At 39.0% G+C, this 22,309-nt stretch overlaps 1 protein-coding gene across 4 annotated transcripts; it reads left to right on the forward strand.

Moving 5' to 3' along the window:
- The first annotated feature begins 632 nt into the window (after positions 1–632).
- Positions 633–21,246, forward strand: LOC107819984 (putative anion transporter 4, chloroplastic). Of its 4 annotated transcripts, none has more exons than XM_075222880.1 (9): positions 1,139–1,270; positions 3,576–3,709; positions 3,864–4,103; positions 4,243–4,609; positions 5,088–5,132; positions 5,209–5,355; positions 10,598–10,735; positions 10,824–10,857; positions 20,699–21,246. In XM_075222880.1, exons 3-9 carry the CDS (start codon positions 3,955–3,957, stop codon positions 20,881–20,883), a joined length of 1,065 nt encoding a protein of 354 aa, XP_075078981.1. In that variant the 5' UTR covers positions 1,139–1,270; positions 3,576–3,709; positions 3,864–3,954; the 3' UTR covers positions 20,884–21,246. The 4 variants fall into 4 exon arrangements, with proteins under 4 accessions (XP_016501667.1, XP_016501668.1, XP_075078981.1 ...); XM_075222879.1 differs by having other exon boundaries at positions 3,877–4,103; XM_016646181.2 differs by lacking the exon at positions 3,576–3,709 and having other exon boundaries at positions 633–1,270; positions 3,877–4,103.
- Positions 21,247–22,309: the final 1,063 nt, after the last annotated feature.

Below are 22,309 nucleotides of genomic sequence, written 5' to 3' on the forward strand. Positions count from 1 at the left end.
TTTGACCAAACTTTTAGAAGAGAAAAATACTTTTAAATAGAAGTAGAAATAGTTCTTGAGAAGTAGAAAATGTATTCTCCCCAAAAATACTTTTTTGAAAAACATTTGAGAAAAATACAAATAAAAAGAATACTGTATTCATTTTTACAACGAATACAATTAAGGCGAAATACATAAAAATAAAATATTTTTGTTGAGAGTTAAACTCAAGACCTCCGCTAACTAAGCGTTGTTGTTACTTTCGTTTCAGTTCCAAATAATTAATCTTTTATTTTATGGATTTGCTATACATAGCTATCAATGGTAAATTTTGCTGAAAAAGTATAGTTACGATTCGTAAATAGTATATGCTTGATGAGTATATTAACTATTCCCTCTATTTCAATTTATGTGAACCTATTTTCTTTTTGGTCCGTTTAAAAAAGAATGATCCATTTTTAAATTTGGTAACAATTTAGCTTAAACTTACAATTTTATACTTAATGAGAATCTTTTATAACCATACAAATATTCTGACCCCTTTTTAACTTGTTTAGGATTATAAATTCCAAAAGTTTTTCGTGGCCAGTTAAACAAGTTCAAATAAATTGAAAAGGAGTGGAGTATATAATAATCATCCTTATCATTAGTAGTACTCCTAGCAATTATCTAATCCGAAACGCTGAGCGACGGAGTCCGAAACGGCGTTTTCACGTTTGGTGCTTCTGGATGTATCTTCCAGTGTAGTAGTACTATCCAAGTTTAAACGGCCGCCGTTTTATCCACTCGTGTTAAATGCCTTCAACGATGTATCTTCCGTTTCCGTTTATATTTGTGATCGTCACACACCGGCGTCAATAGCACTGTGCCTCCGCTTTTTAGGACTAAATTAAAAATGAATTCTCCGGCGACTCTCCGATGTCACAGCCCTATTTCAACCTTCAGGAAACCTAATTACTCTGGCAGACGATTAGTATGCAACGTGAAGTTGCCTTCAAACTGCAAATTCTCGTCGAACCACAACTGTTTCAAATCGTTTACTGCTAACAGAAGCGAGTTTGCAGCTCATCAGAGTATTGGGTATTGGAGAATAGGAGGAGCGTCTTCAAATGATGCTCAATCAGTCGAAGAGAGCTTTGGGGAGTTCATCACATCGGAGAGAGTGAAAGTAGTGGCAATGTTAGGCTTGTCTTTGGCTTTATGTAACGCCGATCGAGTTGTTATGTCTGTCGCTATTGTTCCCCTATCCCTTTCTCATGGTTGGCGTCAATCTTTTGCTGGCGTGGTTCAGGTAAACTGAATTGATTTAGTTGTGACTTTTCTCATGAAACATAAGCATCCAATAAATGTAAATTCTTGGATAGATAACTAATACAAACCACCGACTGCAGTTAATTGGCTTTAGAATATGGAGTATACATTGAATTACTTATTCTCTGAAATGTCTAGTGTATAAACTAGCTAGTTCAAAATATTGGCTTTAGAAAATTGAGTCCGCAAGTCTATTGGCATAAGATGTTAGATGCAGCATTCTCTTGACTGAAAGAAAGAAAGAAAAAAGTCAACTAGGATATTCTGTCTACATTGGCATAGTGTCAGTGCTGACTTTCATATTTATTCGTCAACAATGCAAGTCAAAACCCAAGCTTAACAAAATTTAATCAAGTCAAGTGAGTCATCTTTTACTCTGCTACGTTTTTAAAGTCATTATATTGAGTCATTCATCTTTTACACTAATAACTGTTTCTTTGAAATATTAGATGGTGGATATGGTGTAAGAAGTTGGTTTGATTCATAAAGTCAACCTTTTCTTAGATCCTAGGTGACTACCTACTTGGAATGCAAGTCAGAACTGGTACTAAAGTATTGTCAAGGTGTAACATGTCGTATAAAATAATCTGATTTCATTAATTTTTAGATCCAAATTTAATGTTCTAAAAGAAACAAAAATTAATTTCTTTTGTTGTGGTCTGGCTCTTTCATGATCGATTTGATCTAACATTTTATATTTTCTCTCTGCTTTCTTTCCTTATGGGGGAGGAGAGGGTGAACGGGAGGAGGGATTAAATGTGACAAAATCTAAGGATACAAATTAGATATTCTAGCACATGTCTGTTTGAACAATCTATAAACTGCTAATACAACATAAATCAAATCCAAACAATCACCTTCCCCACGGCCCACCTCACCGTATAAAGTCCGTGTTTGGGGGAGGGGAGAGGGGGAGGGGTTTCTTGATTCCGTTTACAAGATCCAATGGTTTCCATGGCAACCTGCATGTTATAAATGCCAAAAGCTTTTCATAGGCTTTTACGTAGAGAAGTGGGAAGACAACAACAACGATAACAACCCAGTATAATCCCACAAGTGGGGTCTGGGGAGGGTAATGTGTACGCAGACCTTACCCCTACCCTAGGATAGAGAGGCTATTTCCAATAGACCCTCGGCATCCTTCCCTCCAAGAACTCCCCACCTTGCTCTTGGGGTGACAGGAACTCACAACCTCTTGGTTGGAAGTGGAGGGTGCTTACCTTACATCCCAACCAATTGAATTCACTTATATTGAACAACTTCAACCTACATGTTATAAATGCGAAAAGAATTTTATAGACTTTTTGGTAGAAAAGTGGGAATACATCCCAACCAATTGAATTTGCCTGTATTAAAAATTGCTCAAAATTGTATTTGTTTCAATGCTCGTATTTTCTTGTGCGAAAATTTCAAAGCTAAACCTTTTTGTTCCAATTACCTCTTATGTTGGACTCCTACGGTATTTGGGTTGAATTTGGTTGTTGGAGTCTTCTTATTGTAAAATATTCCCGATAAATATGCATTTCTACCTTATCAAAAAAATAAAAATAAAAATAAATATGCATTTCTAGAATTCAGCCAAAGAACTAGATTTTCAGAGCTAGACGAGGATGTCACACACCGTATTGGGGTAGGATGAAGTGGAGGTAAGCATCTGGAGTATTGTGTGACAAGAGAGTGCCACTGATACTCAAAGGTAAGTTCTATAAAGCGGTGGTTAGGCCGGCCATGATGTATGGGGCTGAGTGTTGGCCGGTTAAGAAATCACATATCCAGAAGATGAAGGTAGCAAAAATGAGGATGTTGAGGTGGATGTGCGGGCATATTAGGATGGATAAGATTAGGAATGATGATATTTGGGAGAAGGTGTGTGTGGCTTTCATTGATGACAAGATGCGGGAAGCGAGACTTAGATGGTTCGGGCATGTTCAGAGGAGAAGCCCAGATGCTCCGGTAAGGAGGTGCGAACGGCTGGTTGTGGAGGGCACGAGAAGAGGTAGAGGGCGGCCTAAGAAGTATTGGGGGAAGTGATTAGGCAGGATATGGCGAGGCTTCAGATTTTCGAGGACATGACACTTGATAGGAGCATGTGGAGGTCGAGTATTAGGGTTGTAGGTTAGGAGGTAGTTGAGTCTTGCCTTATGCCATAACTTTGTGAGACTAGTTTGGTAGGGATACTATTTCGCTTTTCCTTTGTATCCTTCTTCTTGAGTTCATGTTGTTCCTATTTTTCATATTTTTTTTGTTACTGATATTGTCTTCTCTTGTCTTTTTGTCTTCTTGAGCCGAGGGTCTTTCGGAAACAGCCTCTCTATTCCTTCGGAGTAGGGGTAAGGTCTGCGTACACACTACCCTCCCCAGACCCCCACTAGTGGGATTTCACTGGGTCGTTGTTGTTGTTGTAACTAGATTTTCAGAGGTAATGACCTATTTCTGAATTCATGTGTTACTACAGAAGCTATAATAATACACGTACAAAGTCTGTAACTTATAACAAAAGAAGTAGTATGAATGATGTTACGATTTCTATTATGACCTTGCATTTGATAATCAATGTTTTGATTGATAAATAGTTACTAATGGCAGTCATCATTTCTCTGGGGATACTTGATCTCGCCAATAGCTGGGGGAACTCTGGTGGATTACTATGGAGGTAAGTTAGTCATGGCATGGGGTGTGGCTTTGTGGTCCATGGCCACACTTCTAACTCCTTGGGCAGCAGAAGCATCGTTATGGGCATTACTTGCCATGCGGATGCTGCTGGGTGTTGCAGAAGGGGTAGCTCTTCCTTGCATGAACAATATGATTGCAAGGTATTGAAGTCAAGAACCTGTTGAATTTATAATATGCTCTCTATGATATACTATTCAGTAGTAGTCTGTACAACTGAATGATCTGGTTTAACTTATTAATTATTATTTCTTTAAGATCCATTGGTGCTTTTCCTTGTAGATGGTTTCCTCCTACTGAGCGCTCGAGGGCTGTCGGACTTGCCATGGCTGGTTTTCAGCTTGGAAGTGCTATTGGGCTTACCCTTTCTCCTATTCTTATGTCACAAGGTGGTCTATTTGGACCATTTGTGATATTTGGCTTGTCCGGATTCCTATGGGTTTTGGTTTGGGTTTCTGCTACTTCTAGTACTCCTGAACAAAGTCGGCAGATATCCATTCATGAGTTGAGGTATATACAGAACAAGGGGCAGATCCGCTCTGTAGTTGAGGGTAAATCAAAGACAAGCAAAGGGATCCCTCCTTTCAGGCGTTTACTCTCCAAGCTACCGACATGGTCTATAATTGTTGCAAATGCCATGCATAGCTGGGTACATATATCTATTTCTAATAGTACAATTATCATTTTAACAATGCACCATTTTCTACTTTTATGTTTGCTTGTTTAACTTTATAGAGGTGCAAATCTACAGTGCCTTATCCAGAAGTCCATATCTTAGTGGATCAAGAATCTATAAAGCACCATGGCATTAGGTGAAAAAATTGAGAACTAATTGTATTCTGAAGGAAGTTCTCTTTGTTTCAAATTATCGAGTTTCATAACTTGCTGTAAGGCACTTCCTGTATGTCTCCTCTTAGTGCAATATGTATCTATTGCACATCGGTTTCTAAATATCTGTCGAAGTCTTCTGATTTGCCAAACTTTAAAACTCTGCAGCAAGTGGCTCTTTGCTTATGCATGTTTCTATTGCCCCTCAACCATATCTAAGTTGAAATATATGTACTTTTTATATCTTATACTTCGTTTCTTGATTTATCAGTCTTGGTAAATTTTTTTGCTCGATGCAGGGATTCTTTGTTATACTATCATGGATGCCCATTTACTTTAAAACTGTGAGTACATCCTCTGATAGTCTTCAATATATTTTTTGTGATGATTGTAGTGATATAGCTGCTTCTGTCCTTATAGATATATCATGTTGATCTTAGACAAGCAGCATGGTTTAGTGCTGTTCCGTGGAGTATGATGGCATTGACTGGCTATTTTGCTGGTGTTCTGTCAGACATGATGATCCAAAGAGGCATAAGTGTGACCCTAACCCGGAAAGTTATGCAGGTATGTTTTCTCTCTATCCCTTGTTATTTTTTCCCTTTGGATCACCATTTTTGATAACAACACATTATTTGTGCTTTTCTCACCACGTTGAGCTAGTCTCCCCACTGCTTCAAATATCTGCTCCATATAGTAGAATAGGTGTTAACATCTCTGCGTCCCCCAGGCCCCAACACAATTTAAAGAGATAAAAGTAAGCAACAAGAATCATAACATCTTGCAAGTTCATCACAATTGTCTGTCACATTATGTTGAGCTTTGCAGGTGCTTAATTGTGGAAGCAAAGACATGTGAATTATTTTATATTTATGGTATATCCAAAAGGATAAATGGAAATTCTCTCTTGTCTCTTCATTTGGTAGTTAACAGGAATGGAGAGTTGGAATTAGCAGATTATATGTCTAAATTCAAAGCAATTTTAACCCTGAGTGCAGTCTCATGCACATTTAGAATAACCACCTAGGTTGGTGGGGATCAAGTATTTAACTGACAATGGAGATCTAATCACTTCATTACTACAAATTATATGGTAAAGCAATAGTTAGCTATTTCAGCATAGGCAATAGTTAGCTATTTTTTGTGATAGTCTTCAAATTATATGGAAGAGAGGTTTGAAGGAGAAGAAAAACCAGATATCTGGGAGAACCTGCTGAAATAGCTAACTATTGCCTATTAGCCATGCTGATAATTCTTTGGTTGTGCGTCTAATGTTAAGAGGAAGGAGCCATATAGAATACTATAGAGTTGCGGCTTTGAAGTCATGAGGCTTGCTGGCTCCAAAGAATATGCACTTTGTTGCTCTGAGCCAGAAATGATGGCGTTGCTTCTAATCAGTGCAGGCCTCTTTTTGAATGACCCAATCACATTGCAACAGATGAAACTATTTAGAATGGACCAAAATATTTTCAGACTTGCAAGTGACTCAACAGATAAAGAAAGGAAGTAAATCTAGAGCATGTAAGAAACGTGGAATTTGGTTTACCAATCAAACAAAAAGAGACATGGAAATTGGTGAAAATGACAATAGTCGAGCATAAAAGTGGTCCATATGCTGCTCTCGACGATTGGAAGTTTGTTTTATATGATAGTAGATGAGTTCTGAATCTTTGAGAATCTATATGTTGCACATTTTTGAAGTTGCAAAGATGGAATAAAATATCCAAAATAAAATAAAATAAAGTTGCAAACATGGAATATGTTGACAGTTAAGAATACCATAAAATCATCTTGATAAAAAAGAATACCAAAAGAGCTTGTGGAAGCAACCTCGAAGTATGCCTGTTGGCAGTGTAAAACATTTCTTTGAAATGGTGAAGGTAGATCGTTTGATGAAAAGTAAATGCACATCTAACTACTTAGAAACAATTCGAGTCAAATACTAAAGTAGGAGATTGGTTTGCGTTTCTGGCTTCTAATGGTTTGGTCCAAATAGTTTCAATTTGAATCCAACATGTTAAGTACATTGAATGTGCCACTTAAAGAATGAAAATTAGATTCGAAAGCTTAACTACTTACTACTCTCTCCGTTTCAGTTTATGTGAACCTATTTCTTTTTTGATCCGTTCCAAAAAGAATGACCCTTTTCTAAATTTGGAAACAATTTAGCTTAAACTTACAATTCTACCATTAATGAGAAGCTTTTATAACCACACAAATACTCTGAGCCCCTTTTTGACTTGTTTAGGACCACAAATTCCAAAAATCTTTATTTTTTCTTCCGTGCCTTGTCAAACAGGTTCACATAAATTGGAACGGAGGGAGTACAAATTAGAGCCTGTTTGGCCGAGCTTCTAGGAGGGCAAAAGAACTTTTTTTTTTGGGTCAAAAAATAACTTTTTTGGAAATTTGAGGTGTTTGGCCGAGACGAAGAAGTGCTTTTGAGCACAACTGAAGTAGTTTTTCTGCTTTTGCGAAGAAGATAGAAATCCTAGCTTCTTTCAAGAAGCAGAAGCTGGAAATTAATTTTTTCAAGACAAAAATATCTTTTCAACAACAACAACACACCAGTATTATCCCACACTGTGGATTCTGGGGAGGGTAGTGTGTGCGCAGACCTTACCCCTACCTTGTGAATATAGAGAGGTTGTTTCCAATAGACCCTCAGCTTAGGAAAGCATAAACACTACATTAATGAAAATATAGCCAAGAAGGGACCGTACCAAAAAGCCATATAAAAGCAGAATAAAACAAGAAGATAGTAAGGTGATCAACAATGAAAGAAAACAACGGTTAGTCACAAAATCCTACTACCAAGAGAAAGCGAGATTGCGTGTCAATACTACTATTATGAACACTCTAGACTACTTACTCTACTACCCTAATCCTCGACCTCCATACCTTCCTATCAAAGGTCATGTCCTCGGTCAGCTGAAGCTGCGCCATGTCTTGCTTAATTACGTCTCCCCACCTCGTCTTTGGCCTACCTCTACCTCTCCGTAAGCCCTCCAGTGTCAATCTCTCGCACCTCCTCACCGGGGCGTCTGTGCTCCTCCTCACATGACCAAACCACCTAAGCCGCGCTTCCCGCATCTTGTCCTCAATAAGGGCCACACCCACCTTGTCGCGAATAACCTCATTTCTGATCCTATCTAACCTGGTGTGCCTGTACATCCATCTTAACATCCTTATCTCTGCTACCTTCATCTTCTGGACATGAGCGATCTTGACTGGCCAACACTCACCCCTATACAATTTCGTTGGTCTGACCACCACTCTGTAGAACTTTACGCTTAAGTTTTGATGGCATCTTCTTGCCACACAAAACACCGGAAGCGAGTCTCCATTTCATCCATCCCGCCCCAATACGATGTGTAACATCTTCATCAATCTCCCCATCCCCCTGAATAATAGACCCAAGGTACATAAAACTTCCTCTCCTAGGGATGACTTGCGAGTCCAGCCTCACCTCCCCTTCCCCTCCCTGAGTCTCGCCACTGAACTTATACTCCAAGTATTCTGTCTTGGTCCTGCTCAACTTGACCAAATTATTATCCTTAAATCAAATTATCCCTCATTAATTTAAGCTTTTCCTTTTTCTTTTTTGTTTCTACCATCCTTTTCTTCTCTTTTTATTTCTACTGTATTGCTTGAAACAATTTGCTCGTAATTCTTAAATTTTATTTTATAAATTATACTACAACAACAACATACCCCCAGTGTATTCCCACAATGTGGGGTCTGGGGAAGGTAACAGACCTTACCTCTACCTTTTGGGTGTAGAGAGGCTGTTTCCGATGGACCTTCGGCTTAAGAAAACCATTGATTGGCATGATTTCAGGAAAATTGTTGATTAGCATGATTTCAAGAGATTTGCTTATATTTAGGAGATTTGATTTTATTTGATTTGCTTTGATAGCTAGACCGATTGTAAAGATTTATTCTATTTCCTTAATTAGCAGTAGGAGCTTTTTATAAATTGCCTTACTCATAGGATGTAAAGATGCACTGGAATACAAGAAGTCTTAATTGAGGAATAAAAACTATCAAGTGTTCACATAACATTCAAAATTTTAAAAAAAATCATTAAAAAATAGACTCAGAAATCAGAATAAGTAACAGAACTGTAATTGAGTTTGGGAAAATCATAAAATAAAAAAAACAATTATTGTTTGACAGATAATCATGAATTTCACTAATTCTTAAAAGGTAGTCCTATCAATTTACAAATAGACTTTAAAGAAGAGAAGGAACCAAAAGTTAATTTTGTGTAATTCCTACTTGCTAATATACAATGGACTACGTAGAAGACATTTATGACCTTGCAAGTTCAAACTATGACCCGAAAACAGCCTCTCTATCCTTTTCGGGGTAGGGGTAAGGTCTGCGTACACTCTACTCTCCCCAGACCCCACTAGTGGGATTTTACTGGGTATGTTGTTGTTCAAGTTCAAGCTATGCTGAACCTCCAACTCTTTCCATCTCAAGGGTAAACATGATGCTTGCTCGCTCATTGCCAAGCTTACCTACTTCTTATGTATAAAGGATATCAACTTCTATCTTCTTTCCATAAGGAATAGATGAGTACTGGCATTTCTTTCGGTAATTAGTAAACTGAATTCTGCCAAAAATGTCATTGTTGAAAGATTTTGGTAGATCATAAACACAAGTTATTAGACTATGATATACCTCAATGAATAAGCGTAACAGACAGAAAACTAATCACAAAATTTTGTGAAATGTGCTAGAATTGGAGTAACAAAAAGGCAAAATCTTAAATATTAAATATTAAATTGGGAATAAATAATAATCAGAGATACCATCTCTTCGTCTTGCATGTAGAATGCGGAGAAAACAAACTAAACACGAAAGAGAACAACTATATTCCAAAATTATAAAGAAGAGATTTCTTTGAGAATTGAGAGAAACAACTCTTCTGTGGCGAGCGGAAAAAAACAAGAGTACTCCAAAACAGAAGATGAAGAGAAAGACAAGTATGGTAATTAAGAGAGCGAGAGTGACTGTTAGAAAAGGAATTTAAGAAGAAGCACCTGTTGGCCTGTTGGGGGTTTTTCCCTTGACAGAGGATTGTAACCAATGGAATTTTAAAAGACTGGGGTGTTTGTTTATTTTTTCTAACAGAGGACTATATTTTCATCATTAAAAAGGCAAAGCTCTAAGAAAAGAGATAAATAGAAACCCTCACATTTGAGAGATGCCACATCAGATTTGTAATTTTGTATTGCCCTGCTATATATATTTGATATTATATGCATTTTCTGCACTTGAGTTTTATCCAACCTATAATGCATTTCATAATTTTTCACAGTTTATACATTTTTAAACTTTATTCTTCTAAAAGAACTAATATAAAAATTAAATGAGACTTGCATCTTGTTTCGCGGGAATGTCCATCCCCTTTATAGGAAAAATGGTTTCCGCCCTTGTGGCTCCACCTTTTAAACACCGGCTACTAAAAAATGGGGCTCACAGTTATTCCGAGGCACATCTCTTTACGTGTCAAAAGTTGAATATTTTCGAATAGCATGTTGACAGAAAATGACTGGTTAACCGAAGCCACTGGTTCCACAGGATTACTCAGGTCAAAATGTTAGCTGAAAGCAGCCCTACTCAGTAGAAACTGTTGATTCACCTCTTGATAAATGATTTTTGTTCAATGCTCAGTTAAAGCTTGTTGAATGTTATTGATTCAATGGAATATTCAAATTAACTTTTTTTTCTTTGTTTGGTTTTTGTGACACACCAAGTAAGACTATCATCTAACACAACTTTTCTTTTCCATTTGCAGTCAATTGGGTTTTTTGGCCCTGGTTTTGCCCTCATTGGTTTAACTATGGCACCAAGTCCCTCCATGGCATCTGCTTGGCTTACTTTAGCTGTAGGGCTGAAAGCATTTAGTCATTGTGGCTTCCTTGTCAACCTTCAGGTTAGAATGTAAAAATATATACTTTATGAATCAGTAAAGCAAAAGTTTTCATTTATGGAACTGATCTTCCATTTACATCCATTAACAGGAGATTTCACCACAATATTCTGGCGTTCTCCACGGTAATTCTTGTCCATTTACTCGTGCAATTTGTGCCAGTTACTCGAATGATCTTGCCCTGTCTCCTGAATTTAGTTACTTGTTCTTATGCAACTATTTATCTGGCACACACGAAACAGCATATTGTGGTTATTGTATAACGTGAGCTTATACTGGTTGAGAAATTGTTTTCACATTTGTTGTCTGTCTGCATCCGCTTCTCATGTGATAAATTAGATAATAACAATAAAAAATATAGTGGAATTTCAGAAGTGGGGTCTGGGCGGGTAGTGTATATGATGACCTTACTCCTACCTTGTGCAGGTAGAGAGACTGTTTCCGATAGACTCCCGGCTCAGGCCAGCATAGTCACAGCAATAAAGCAAAAGAAATATAATAATGAAAAAGTCATGGAAAAAGTAGTAACATGTAATATCCGAGCTCACTAGTGATATTGTCTGCTTTGGGCCTCAGCCCGTAGGGTTTTAAAATGCGTCATTAGGATCTAAGGCTTGTTTTACTATATACTCAACATCTCTCCCGTGTTTTGTCGATGTGGGATTCGCCTAGGATGTCACATATGACGTGTTTTAAAACACTACATGCCTAGGCTCAAAACGGACAATATCACTGGTGGGCTGAGCTATTACATAACAACGAGATCGTAACAAAGTCGAAGCAGAAGCAACATCAGATACTGATAGACATCCAAGAATAAGACAAAATAAGAGTAATATTAAAACTACCGCTAAGGACGGGAAACAAGCTCTACTACTTACTAACTTTCCACCCTAATTCTCGACCTCTACAACTTCCTATCAAGGATATGTCATCAGTAAGTCAAGTCTTGTCTAATCACCTCTCCCCAATACTTTTTCGGCCTCCCTCTACCTCTTCTCAGATCCCCCATATTCAACTGTCACACCTCCTCATTAGGGCGTCAGTGCACATCCTCCTCACATGTCTGAACTATATCAACCTCACTTCTCACATCTTCTTCTCCATGGGCCTCCCCACCTTTTCCCGAATATCTTCGTTCCTGAGCCTATCCCTCGTATGCCCATACATCCATCTCAACATCTTCATTTTTGCTACTTTTATTTTATGGACATGAGAATTCTTGACAAGCCAACATTCCGCCCCATACAACATAGTCGGTCTAACCACTACTTTATAGAACTTACCTTTAAGTTTTGGTGGAATTTTCTTATTGCACAAAACCGGATGCAAGCCTCCATTTCATCCATCCCGCTCCAATACGATGTGTGACATCTTCGTCAATCTCCTCGCTATTTTGGATTACTAACCCCAGGTACTTGAAACTTCCTCTCTTGGGGATGACATTTGTACCACGCCTCACTTCCACTTCAGTTTCTTGAGTTATTTCACTGAACTTGCACTCCATATACTCGGTTTTAGTCCTGCTCAACTTGAAGCCTTTGGACTCGAGGGTCTATCTCTAGACCTCCAACCTAACGTTAACTCCGCCTCGCGTCTCGTCTGTTAGCACAATGTCATTTGCAAATAACATGCACCGTGCTCCACCTGAATGTGTTGTGTCAATACATCCATCGCCAAGGCAAATATGAACGGGCTAAGAGTCGACCCCTGGTGCAACCCAATCACGACTGGGAAGTGTCCCGAGTCTCTTCCCACTAGCCTTACCTGGGTCTTAACTCCGTCATACATGTCCGTAATCGCCTTAATGTACGCTATAGGAACATCTCACGCCTCCAAGCACTTCTATAGAACTTCTCTTGGGACTTTGTTGTACGTTTTTTTCCAGATCAATGAACACCATATGCTAGTCCTTTTTTTCTATCCCTATACTGTTTCACCTATCTCCTTATAAGATGAATGGTTTCGGTAGTCGATTGCTCCAGCATGAAGCCGAACTGGTTTTTGAAAATAGACGCACTTCTCCTCACCCTCATCTCCACCACCCTCCCCTAGATTTTCATAGTGGCTTAGCAGCTTGATACCCCTATAATTGTTACAATTTTGAATATTATCCTTGTTCTTGTACAGCGGAATCATCTTACTCCACCTCAATTCCTTGCGCATTTTAGATGTCCTAAAAATGACATTCTCATATGATAAATAGTGAAACAAAACAGGAACATTTTGGAAGAGGTTACCAGGATAATAAAGAAAAACATGGCCAAGATCTTTCAAAGATCATTTTTCTTGGTCATTGTGCACCAGTCAGCCTTTATGTAAAATGCAACATGAGTCTATGAATGCATATGCATGAGAAAGACTCGAATTTTACATCAACCGATATCGTCAGAGTGTCCGACAAACTAAAAACTCGTTAGATTCTTACAAACCCGCATTACGCTACCAAGAGTGAAACATAGGAGGATGACTTTAGAGTGATGGATCCTAATCCACACGTAAACAGGATTGTAAATCCGAACATGATGTAACATGTTCTAACTAATATCTCAATAGGAACGAGGATCCACATGTCTTAACTGCATGGCTAAATCAATATACAAAAAACAATCTGCACGTACTAAATTTGCATCTCATAACCGACACGGATAACTCAATGTGCCATAACTACATCTATGTGTAAAACTCGCATGCAAATGATAATATGCATATGTCCTATGCATGACTAACAATTTAAACATGTACTCTGGCATACATATTAACTAATTTGTTAAACTAACATGTGAAGGATCCCTACAACATTATACTAGTATAAGAGCTTAGATAGTCATGCTACAACTAGTCATGATATACAATATTCAATCATGCTAAACTAGCATATGAGAGATGCCTATGGCATGATAATAGCATGTGAAGCTGCACAAAGAGTCATGAGACAAATTAATAGCCTGTTTGGCCAAGCTTCGAAAATTAGCTTATCTTGAGAAATGCTTTTTCTCAAAAGTGCTTTTCTCAAAAGTACTTTTGGTGAGAAGCAGTTTGTGTTTAGTTAATTAATTTGAAAATCACTTCTAAGCAGCAATTAGTGTTTGACCAATCTTTTAAAAAGTGATTTTAAGTGTATTTTTCTCAAAAGTGCTTTTCAAAAAAGTGCTTTTGGGAAGAAGTTACTTTTTTGTGCTTCTCCAAAGTTGCTTTTGCTTGTCCTCAAAAGCATTTTTTCTTCCAAAAACTTGGCCAAACACTTCAACTTTGAAAATAAAGCATTTTTTGAAAAAAAGTGCTTCTAGGTTTGGAGAAGCTTGGCCAAACAAGCTATAAGTAAGTAATAGGTATAGCATACAAAGCTTATTATTCTACCCAAACATGGAATCACATGATGTTCACATATACGCTTGTCACCTCTTATATATATCACCCCCAAACACGTAGCCCGTAGAAAACAAGATAATTTGGGAAAATTCCCTCATTGAGTTCAAAATCTCAACTTACCTCGGTCCAAGCAATCTACTTCTCAAGAACACCCTTGCCTCAGTTCAAATCCGCCAAACTACCTCGATCTAGTCATAAGAGTGTTTAAGGATGTCAACAAAGCTATTCGGCTCACTAAATCGATCAAAATCTAAGGTTTAAGTCAAAAGTCAACTCAAAGTTAAACGTGAGCCCACAGGAGAATTCATTCTTGAAGATCAAATCAGACTGCATTTGTTGATATCCTTTTGGTGTAAACAGTATTGGATAGATGATAGTGAAACCCTACTAGAATTCATAGTCTTTTGTATGACAGAGGGTTTTCTTTTTTTTGTTATTTTTTGGGATGTAATCACAACACTCTCTTAGTGCTGATTTTTTATATCTATATAATACCTTACTATTTCAAAAAAATAAAAAAATCAAATCTTGTTGACCATAACCTCATGAGTCCAAATCTATGGTTCGATTTTCAATCTAAGGTCGTTTAGGCATTCAAATCATCATTTAGATGATTTTAGGTTTTCTTTAAAATTTCACTTGTGCCAGCCCCGACCTTGGGGAGCGGAACCGGTGCTCAACTGAGATATCCTAGTCAAGCAAGCCGAATTGATGCCTACTATCAACCTTACCCATGAATGATTCAAGGATAAACAACAAGAGTAAGACAATCGAGAGGATATAAATGTACAACACAAAATTTTCATTACTTAAAGGAGCTTCATTGATAATTACCAAAATATTATAGGTCCATAGTTAGAAGTGGAAACATCCGACAAAACGACATTTTTAGTTTGTTTTTCCCCATACAAGACCGGTCCACAATATGTCTACGAAGCCTCTAAATAAACATGGGTATAGTATGGAAGTGCCGGTGACAATGCCCCGACTATGCCTCAAAACATAATGTACCAGAAATCGAAACAACATAAGACTCCGGTGTGGAGTAGGGCTCACCAAGTCAGCTGAGAAAATGGTACACCTATCAAGAACCTGTGCCACTTGTTGAGGAACCACCTGCATCTATTAAAGATATAGCGTCCTCGACAAAAGGGACGTTAGTACATATGGAATAGTACTTGTATGTAAAGCTAAGTACCCTCACATGGAATGGAATGCCAATGTAAGAAGAGAGAAATACGGAAGCATAAGAAAATCAATAATATTTAAATGCCAAGTTAAGACATAATCAATTTTCATATAAGCATTAACATGTTTGGTTGAGAGTTCATTAGTTACCGATACACCACCATGCACGTGGCATGCAGTCCGATCTCGACCCGATCGGCTGTGCCGTCTCTCCACAATGTCGTGTGGGTCGATATGGTCTTTGCTAGTAATCAATTTATCACAATCAAGGGGAAATAATCTCAACATAATACAAAAGGAGATATGTCCCTCAATCATCTCCTACACTGGTACATGTAGTTTCGGGCTTGGGCCTTTATAACTCACCCTTACTCGGTGACCTAACAATACTCCCAAAAAACATTTCTATATAAAAGAAATACATTCATCTCCTAGCCTTTCATAGAATTTTTTCATTTCATTGGCACTCTTAGGGCATACATGATAATCTTCATTCTTGGCGCAATGTCCACATATCAATTGCTTTCTTTCATTTGACAACATATGCATTGAGTAATTGAAAATCATAGAGATGCATAACTTCATGTTCATGTGCATTTTAAAACTAATGAGGTTGAAACATTTTGAAGGAATAGAGTGGCATTAGCAATACGAAATATGTAGAGCCTCATGAGCATTTGGTAATTCAATCTTTAAAGCATTTCAAATACGTAGTTTCGTAGCATAAAAGTCATGACTTGGGAAGGAACACATGGATAGTATATAGTTACTTGTCTCCCATAATCATGTTCTAGTAATTTGGAAGCTAAGGCATGAAGCATGTGGAAATCATACATTGGAAGATTATGGAGACCTCATAGAAATCGATTCTATGGGAAGGAGCTTAGCCGAACATACCTTGATTAAGCTTTCATTAGGATCACTACAACGTTCCACGGCTCTTAGCAACTTCAATCTATAGCAACATAATAATATTGAGCCGTTATTAGGAAGGTGTTTATAGCTTAGGTCATATAGGAATTTCATCAAACACATACTGTGCATTCTTGACTACAACTCCCTACTATGGGATATCTTCACCCCACAAGTAATCCCCAAGTCAACAATTCATCCATAACAACCCCACACCACCTTCGTCGGCACATGCATCACCAACGACTTACTCCCAACTCAAGAATCACACCTCCCACTCTTCACATATACTCAAATTCGAAATTAAGGGCTTGTGGCTTTCAATCACCATCCCATAAGCCCCAACAAAAAATCATACTTATAGATTCATTATAGAACATTGCATTTGAGCTAAGGATAAAGTGTTACCTGTTTAGTAGAAGACCTTGTGAGTTTGCCCTCTTGAATCCCCAAGATTTGGGCAAGAATTTGAAGTGTAGAAATGTTAGACCTTCTTCCTCTTTCTCTCAATATCAGATTATGCCTTCTAAAATAACCCCCTAAGGCCTTGTATCAAAATAAAGTCGGATTAGAAAATATTCAAATAACCCCCGATGTCAAATCCGTGATCGCGGAATGCGCTGCAGAAAGGTTATGCGGTCCGCGAGATGGGCCTCCAAATCTGGGTTGGGTCTGGTCAGGTCCGCTACGGATCCACAATCAACAGAACGATTCTGCGGTCGCATATTGGACCGCAAAGTCTCCTTCCAAAAATTTTCATCCGCGGAATGACTATGCGGTCCGCATAACCCACTGCGAAATGACCCTCAGAATTAAGTTGCTTATGACTCGTTCCGCGATGGTTCTGCGGTCAGCGGAACCGATCCGTGGTCCGTATAATTGACCGTAGAATCGCCATTTTCTGCAAATTCTTCTACCTACATCACGATGCATTGCACAGTCCATAAATCTGTACCGCAGCGAGCTACAACCTTCCGAATTCATTTGCTTGACGTTTGGCACTGTGAAACCTTATATCCTTGGCGAACTTTTACGTGGCGTTACAATTTGCTTTCACTTTTAATTCATGCTTCCAAGACAAATTTGATGATAGATTCATGATATAATTATAGATTCGAGTTACAATCACTTATCCCAACATTGTAAATGAAAAGCGCTTCAAGAATCGCCTCTACTCGAGCTCTCAAACTCCAAAAATGATGAAATAAGCTCAAAACATGAAATGAGGTTATTTATATCTATGTTGTGCCTACTCTCCAAAATGTTGTCATACCAATGTTGAATCCTCCAAAACTGCACTACTTTTGGAGTATTTGACACAAACCTGACAACATTTTTGGAGAGTCCGAGTAACATAAATTTATACAAAAGGGCAAAATTTGCAGACAAAATAACCTATTGTGCTGCGTTACGTGATGTGCCAGATATGCACTTGTTTTTCACTTAGAACCTTCCCCTAACGCCAAATCTCACCCTCCCCCCTCCCTCAACCCCTCGAAACCATCCGACAAGTTCAAATACCCTATATGGACTTGTCTAAAGGCTCGAAACCTGAAGTGAAGTGCTACAAACCAATACAATGACTCAAAGGGGGTAAGTGTAGTAAAGAAGCCCGTAGAGTTAGTGAAGATTCTCCATAAGAGCAAGGTCAATATAGCTTGTATGCATGAGACTAGATGGGTGGGGAATAAGGAACATGATGTAGATAGGTTTAAGCTTTGGTACCCTGGACGCGTGGGTGGCAAGAACGTGATAAGTATTTTTGTTAATAGGGATCTTCGGGAGCTAGTGGTGGAGGTTAGGAGGGTGAACGATAGGTTGATGGACATTAAGCTAGTTGTTGGGTTTTTTACTCTAAACATGATTAGTGCACCCGCACCTCAATTGGGCTTGGACGAGAAGGTCAAAAGGCGTTTTTGGGAAGATTTTGATGAGGTTGTGCGTGGTATTCCGCACAATGAGAAGTTTTTCATTAGAGGAGATTTCAATGGCCACATTGGGGCAACGTCTGGGGTTACGATGACGTGCATGGCGGTTTCGGTTTCGGAGTTAGAAACGGAGGTGGTACGTTCCTACTCGATTTTGCTAAGGCTTTTGATTTGGTGATAACTGTAGTTTCCTGAAGAATGAGGAGCACTTGGTCACCTTTAGAGTTCGGTGGCCAGGACCCAAATTGATACTCTACTCTTCAGGAAGTTTGATAAAGGCCTGTGTGCGAACTGTAAGGTCATCCTGAGTGAGAACCTCACGACTCAGCATAGGCTTTTGGTCATGGACTTGGAGATTATGAGGAAGCGAAGAAAGAAGGTTGTGATTGGTCTACCTTGGATCGAGTGGGGAGCCTTGACTAAAGGCAGAGCACAGGAGTTGGGAGATAAGTTGCTGGCTATGGGATTATGTAGGATTAGGGACGCGAGTAGCATGTGGACCGCGACTGCGAATTGCATTAGGGAGGCTGCTAGAGAGGTTTTGGGGGTCTCGAAGGGATCTACGGTGGCCGTAAAGGGGATTGCTGGTGGAGTACTGAGGTTCAAGGTAAAGTGGAGGCCAAGAAAGCATCATACTTGAAGTTCTGGAGAGCGTGGACGAGGAGGCGAAGAGGACTAATAGGGAGCGGTATATGATGGCCAAGAAGGAAGCGAATTTAGCAGTTACTGCGGCCAAGACCACTGCCTTTGAACGCTTGTATGAAGAACTCAGAGGTAGAGGAGGAGATAAGAAGTTGTACATGCTAGCCAAGGTGCGAGAAAGGAAGGCCGTGACCTGGACCAAGTGAAGTGCATCAAGGACGAGGACGACAGAGTTTTGTTGGATGAGGCACTTATTCGACGTAGATGGCAGACTTACTTCCATAAACTCTTGAACAAAGAGGGGGATAGTAACATTGAGCTAGGCGACTTAGAACACTCTAAATGTCGTCGGGACTTTGGGTATTGTAGGCGTATAAGAGCCGAGGAGATCGAGGGGGTTATGCGTAAGATGAGCAGGGGGAGAGCGACCAGTTTTGACGAGATTCCGGTGGTATTTTGGAAGAGCGTGGGTAGGGGGGCTTGGAGTGGCTATCTAGGTTATTTAATGTCATTTTTAAGACGAAGAAGATGCCCGAAGAATGGAGATGGAGTACGATGGTCCCTCTGTATAAGAACAAGGGTGATATCCAAAGTTGCAATGATATCCAAAGTTGCAACAACTACCGGGCATCAAGTTACTAAGTCATACTATGAAAGTTTGGGAGAGGGTGGTGGAGGTTGAGAAGGATATATTAGGGACAAGGTGGACGTGGCCCTTGTGGAGGACAAAATGCGGGAGGCGAGATTTAGATGGTTCAGGCATGTGAAGCAAAGAGGCACGGTTGCTCCAGTAAGAAGGTGTGAGAGGTTGGCCCTGGAGGGCCGAAGGAGAGGTAGAGGTAGGCCATACAAGTATTAGGGAGAGGTGGTTAGGCAAGATATGGTGTTGCTCCAGTTCACTTAGGACATGACCATGGATATGAAGGTGTGGAGGTTGAGAATTAAGGTAAGGGTTAGGATAGGTCACCTAGCGTTGTCCTTGTCTGTGACAGTAGCTTTAGTACATAAGTTAATGTTATTTATGTATTTTCGTATTCCTTGGCTTCTGTGATTACTTGTCGTTGCTTTCGCTCCGGCCTTCTGATTGCAGTACTCAGTTTTAGTTTTGTATCTTTGTATTTTTGCTTCGGTTTCTAATTGATGTGCTTGCTGCTGCTCTCCCTTTTATCTTTCCTAAGCCGAGGATCTCCCGGAAACAACGTCTCTGCCTTCTTGAAGGTAGGGTAAAGGTCTGTGTACATACTACCCTCCCCCAGACCCCACTTGTGGGATTACACTGAGTATGTTGTTGTTGTTAAAATCCCAATTTTCATGCGGTAGTGGCGAAATATTTCTGAGCCCAAGGCCCCTTGGGTTCTAATCCGAACATACATACTAGTCCAAGTACATCATATAAACTAATGCTTTAAAACATGAACCAAAGCGATATTACTACATTCGAGGGTAAGGTTCTACTTAAGCTCTTTAAACTTTCAAATTGCATGATAAGGTTTCAGATCTTCCCCAAGCCCTTCGGGGTTTAGACCACCCATGTTGGAAGTCATAAAACATCATACTAAATTACTCAAGGTGTCAAAGCAAAGAAAGGATGCTAGAACTCAAATCGACCGGTTGGGCCGTTACAGTCTCCGAGATAGTGTATTATTGAATTAACTAAAACTCTACCTCATGGTATACGAGTCAGAGTGCCGGTTTACCGAGTAAATTGGCCTAGTTTTTTTTTTGTTTTTTTTTTTGTATTGAGCTGATGTTAGTATTAACATATTGGGTTTTTGGTATGTTCAAACATGCATGCTTGCCCACGAAAGCAATTTGTGTTGTAGAAAATCGCATGTTGTGTTAGCAGCTCAAGTGCGGACTAGACAACGGCTGTATGCATATATCTTGTTTATGAGCTAACCAGATTATTTTTTCCGCTGTATAGGTCTATCAAACACTGCTGGTACTTTTGCTGCGATAATTGGAACTGTTGGTGCTGGATTCTTTGTTGAACTGGTGGGATCATTCAAGGGATTTTTGCTGCTTACTGCATTCATGTATTTTTCTGCTGCCGTCTTCTGGAATATATTTTCTACAGGGTTGAGAGTAAACTTTGATGATTCCACTTAGATTGGATTTTTGTCTTGTTTTTTTTTTTTGGTTGGGTGGTTTCCTTTCTTGTTTACTTCATCAGTGTAAAAGGATGGATAGGTTTATAGGTTATAGTGTTTCATTCTCAAACGAGGGAATGTAAGTACCATTGTCCCAGTTTCTTTCTTCGCTATAAGAAGTGCCAAACAATGTAAATACCAGTCAAGTTGGAGTGAGAGGCACTGCGCCACAGTAGCTAAGCAAAAACCTTTCAGAGTTTTTTGCTATTGCTGTTTTTATTTTTAACAAGTTCCTGTAGCCTTTCTGTATAAGTCAATATTAACACGCTTAGAGTTTCTGATATGTTTAACTTCATTGGTACCTGTCTCTTTGATCCTTAAATGGTTGGTTATATGGGCACGTCTAATATCAAAGTTTCGCTAATTCTGCCGTTTTAAAATGAATACATTTTAAGTTACACGTCAAAATAACATGTATTCAGATCAAGCCCAGCTATGCTATATAAAAAGGATTAAATGGTCGCTACAAATATAACATGGCTTATGAGTCTAAGGTCGAATCTCACCGAAAATTAACGTATCCGTCACAAATTTTACTATCGCTAAGAAGTCAAGTAAACCAATTTTCCGGATTATCAAATGGTGACTTCAAGTTTTTAAACTAAAATTATTGCAACTAAAGAAATATACTAAAATTATCAACTAATTAACACAGTCTATGCTAGATTAAGGGGGACCAGAGTTATGACTTCCCCAATTGTTGAATTCCTTTAACTTAGCGCATTTATCTCTCGATCAATCACGATAATTTACTAGATGTATTCTCTCGAACTACTCTAACTAGCAATTTATCTCACGATAATTTACTAGATGTTATTTCTAAGCCCACTTTTAAACCCGCAATATTGATCTCTTATATACCTAGGAGTTGTGCAACATCAACCTAAATATTCATTCTTTCTCAAGCTATACATAATAAATAGGCACCGTTAATTTAGAGCCCTTCATGAGGCTAAGATAAATATGTAGTTGAACAAGTAGAGAAATTTTGAGGCTTAATAGTATCAAGAATATGGGTTCCAAAGCGACGGGGCGGCCGGACCCGGCTCGGTCCCGGACCGACAAGGGAAGAAGGGATGGGTTGTGGGTGTGGGGGAGAGGGGAGAGGGGAGTTTCAAGGGACGCGGGATGGGATGGCCATTTTGTCCCGACGACCTGACGGAGTTATGGCCTGGTCCCGGCTCGGCAACCCACATAATTTTTTTTAAAAATGAAACTGGCCGTTGGCCAATGACTTTATTTTCAAAAAGAGCAGTTGGCAACAGCCAAAAGCAAAAAAATGGTCCCCCCCCCCCCCAAATCCCTCCCCCTAAATTTTTAATTTAATCCCTAAGTTTATTAAATTACACTTTGGCCCTATTTTTAACTATAAATACCTCCCATCC

The sequence above is a fragment of the Nicotiana tabacum genome, chromosome 10, assembly GCF_000715075.1.
Source record: "Nicotiana tabacum cultivar K326 chromosome 10, ASM71507v2, whole genome shotgun sequence".
In the NCBI taxonomy this organism is placed as follows: domain Eukaryota; kingdom Viridiplantae; phylum Streptophyta; class Magnoliopsida; order Solanales; family Solanaceae; genus Nicotiana; species Nicotiana tabacum.

Coding starts and splice junctions, on each gene's coding strand:
- LOC107819984 (XM_016646181.2), top strand. CDS start 875: ATGAATTCTCCGGCGACTCTCCGATGTCACAGCCCTATTTCAACCTTC. Junction 5,133..5,208: donor TGCCCATTTACTTTAAAACT/GTGAGTACATCC, acceptor CTGTCCTTATAG/ATATATCATGTTGATCTTAG. Junction 5,356..10,597: donor TAACCCGGAAAGTTATGCAG/GTATGTTTTCTC, acceptor TTCCATTTGCAG/TCAATTGGGTTTTTTGGCCC.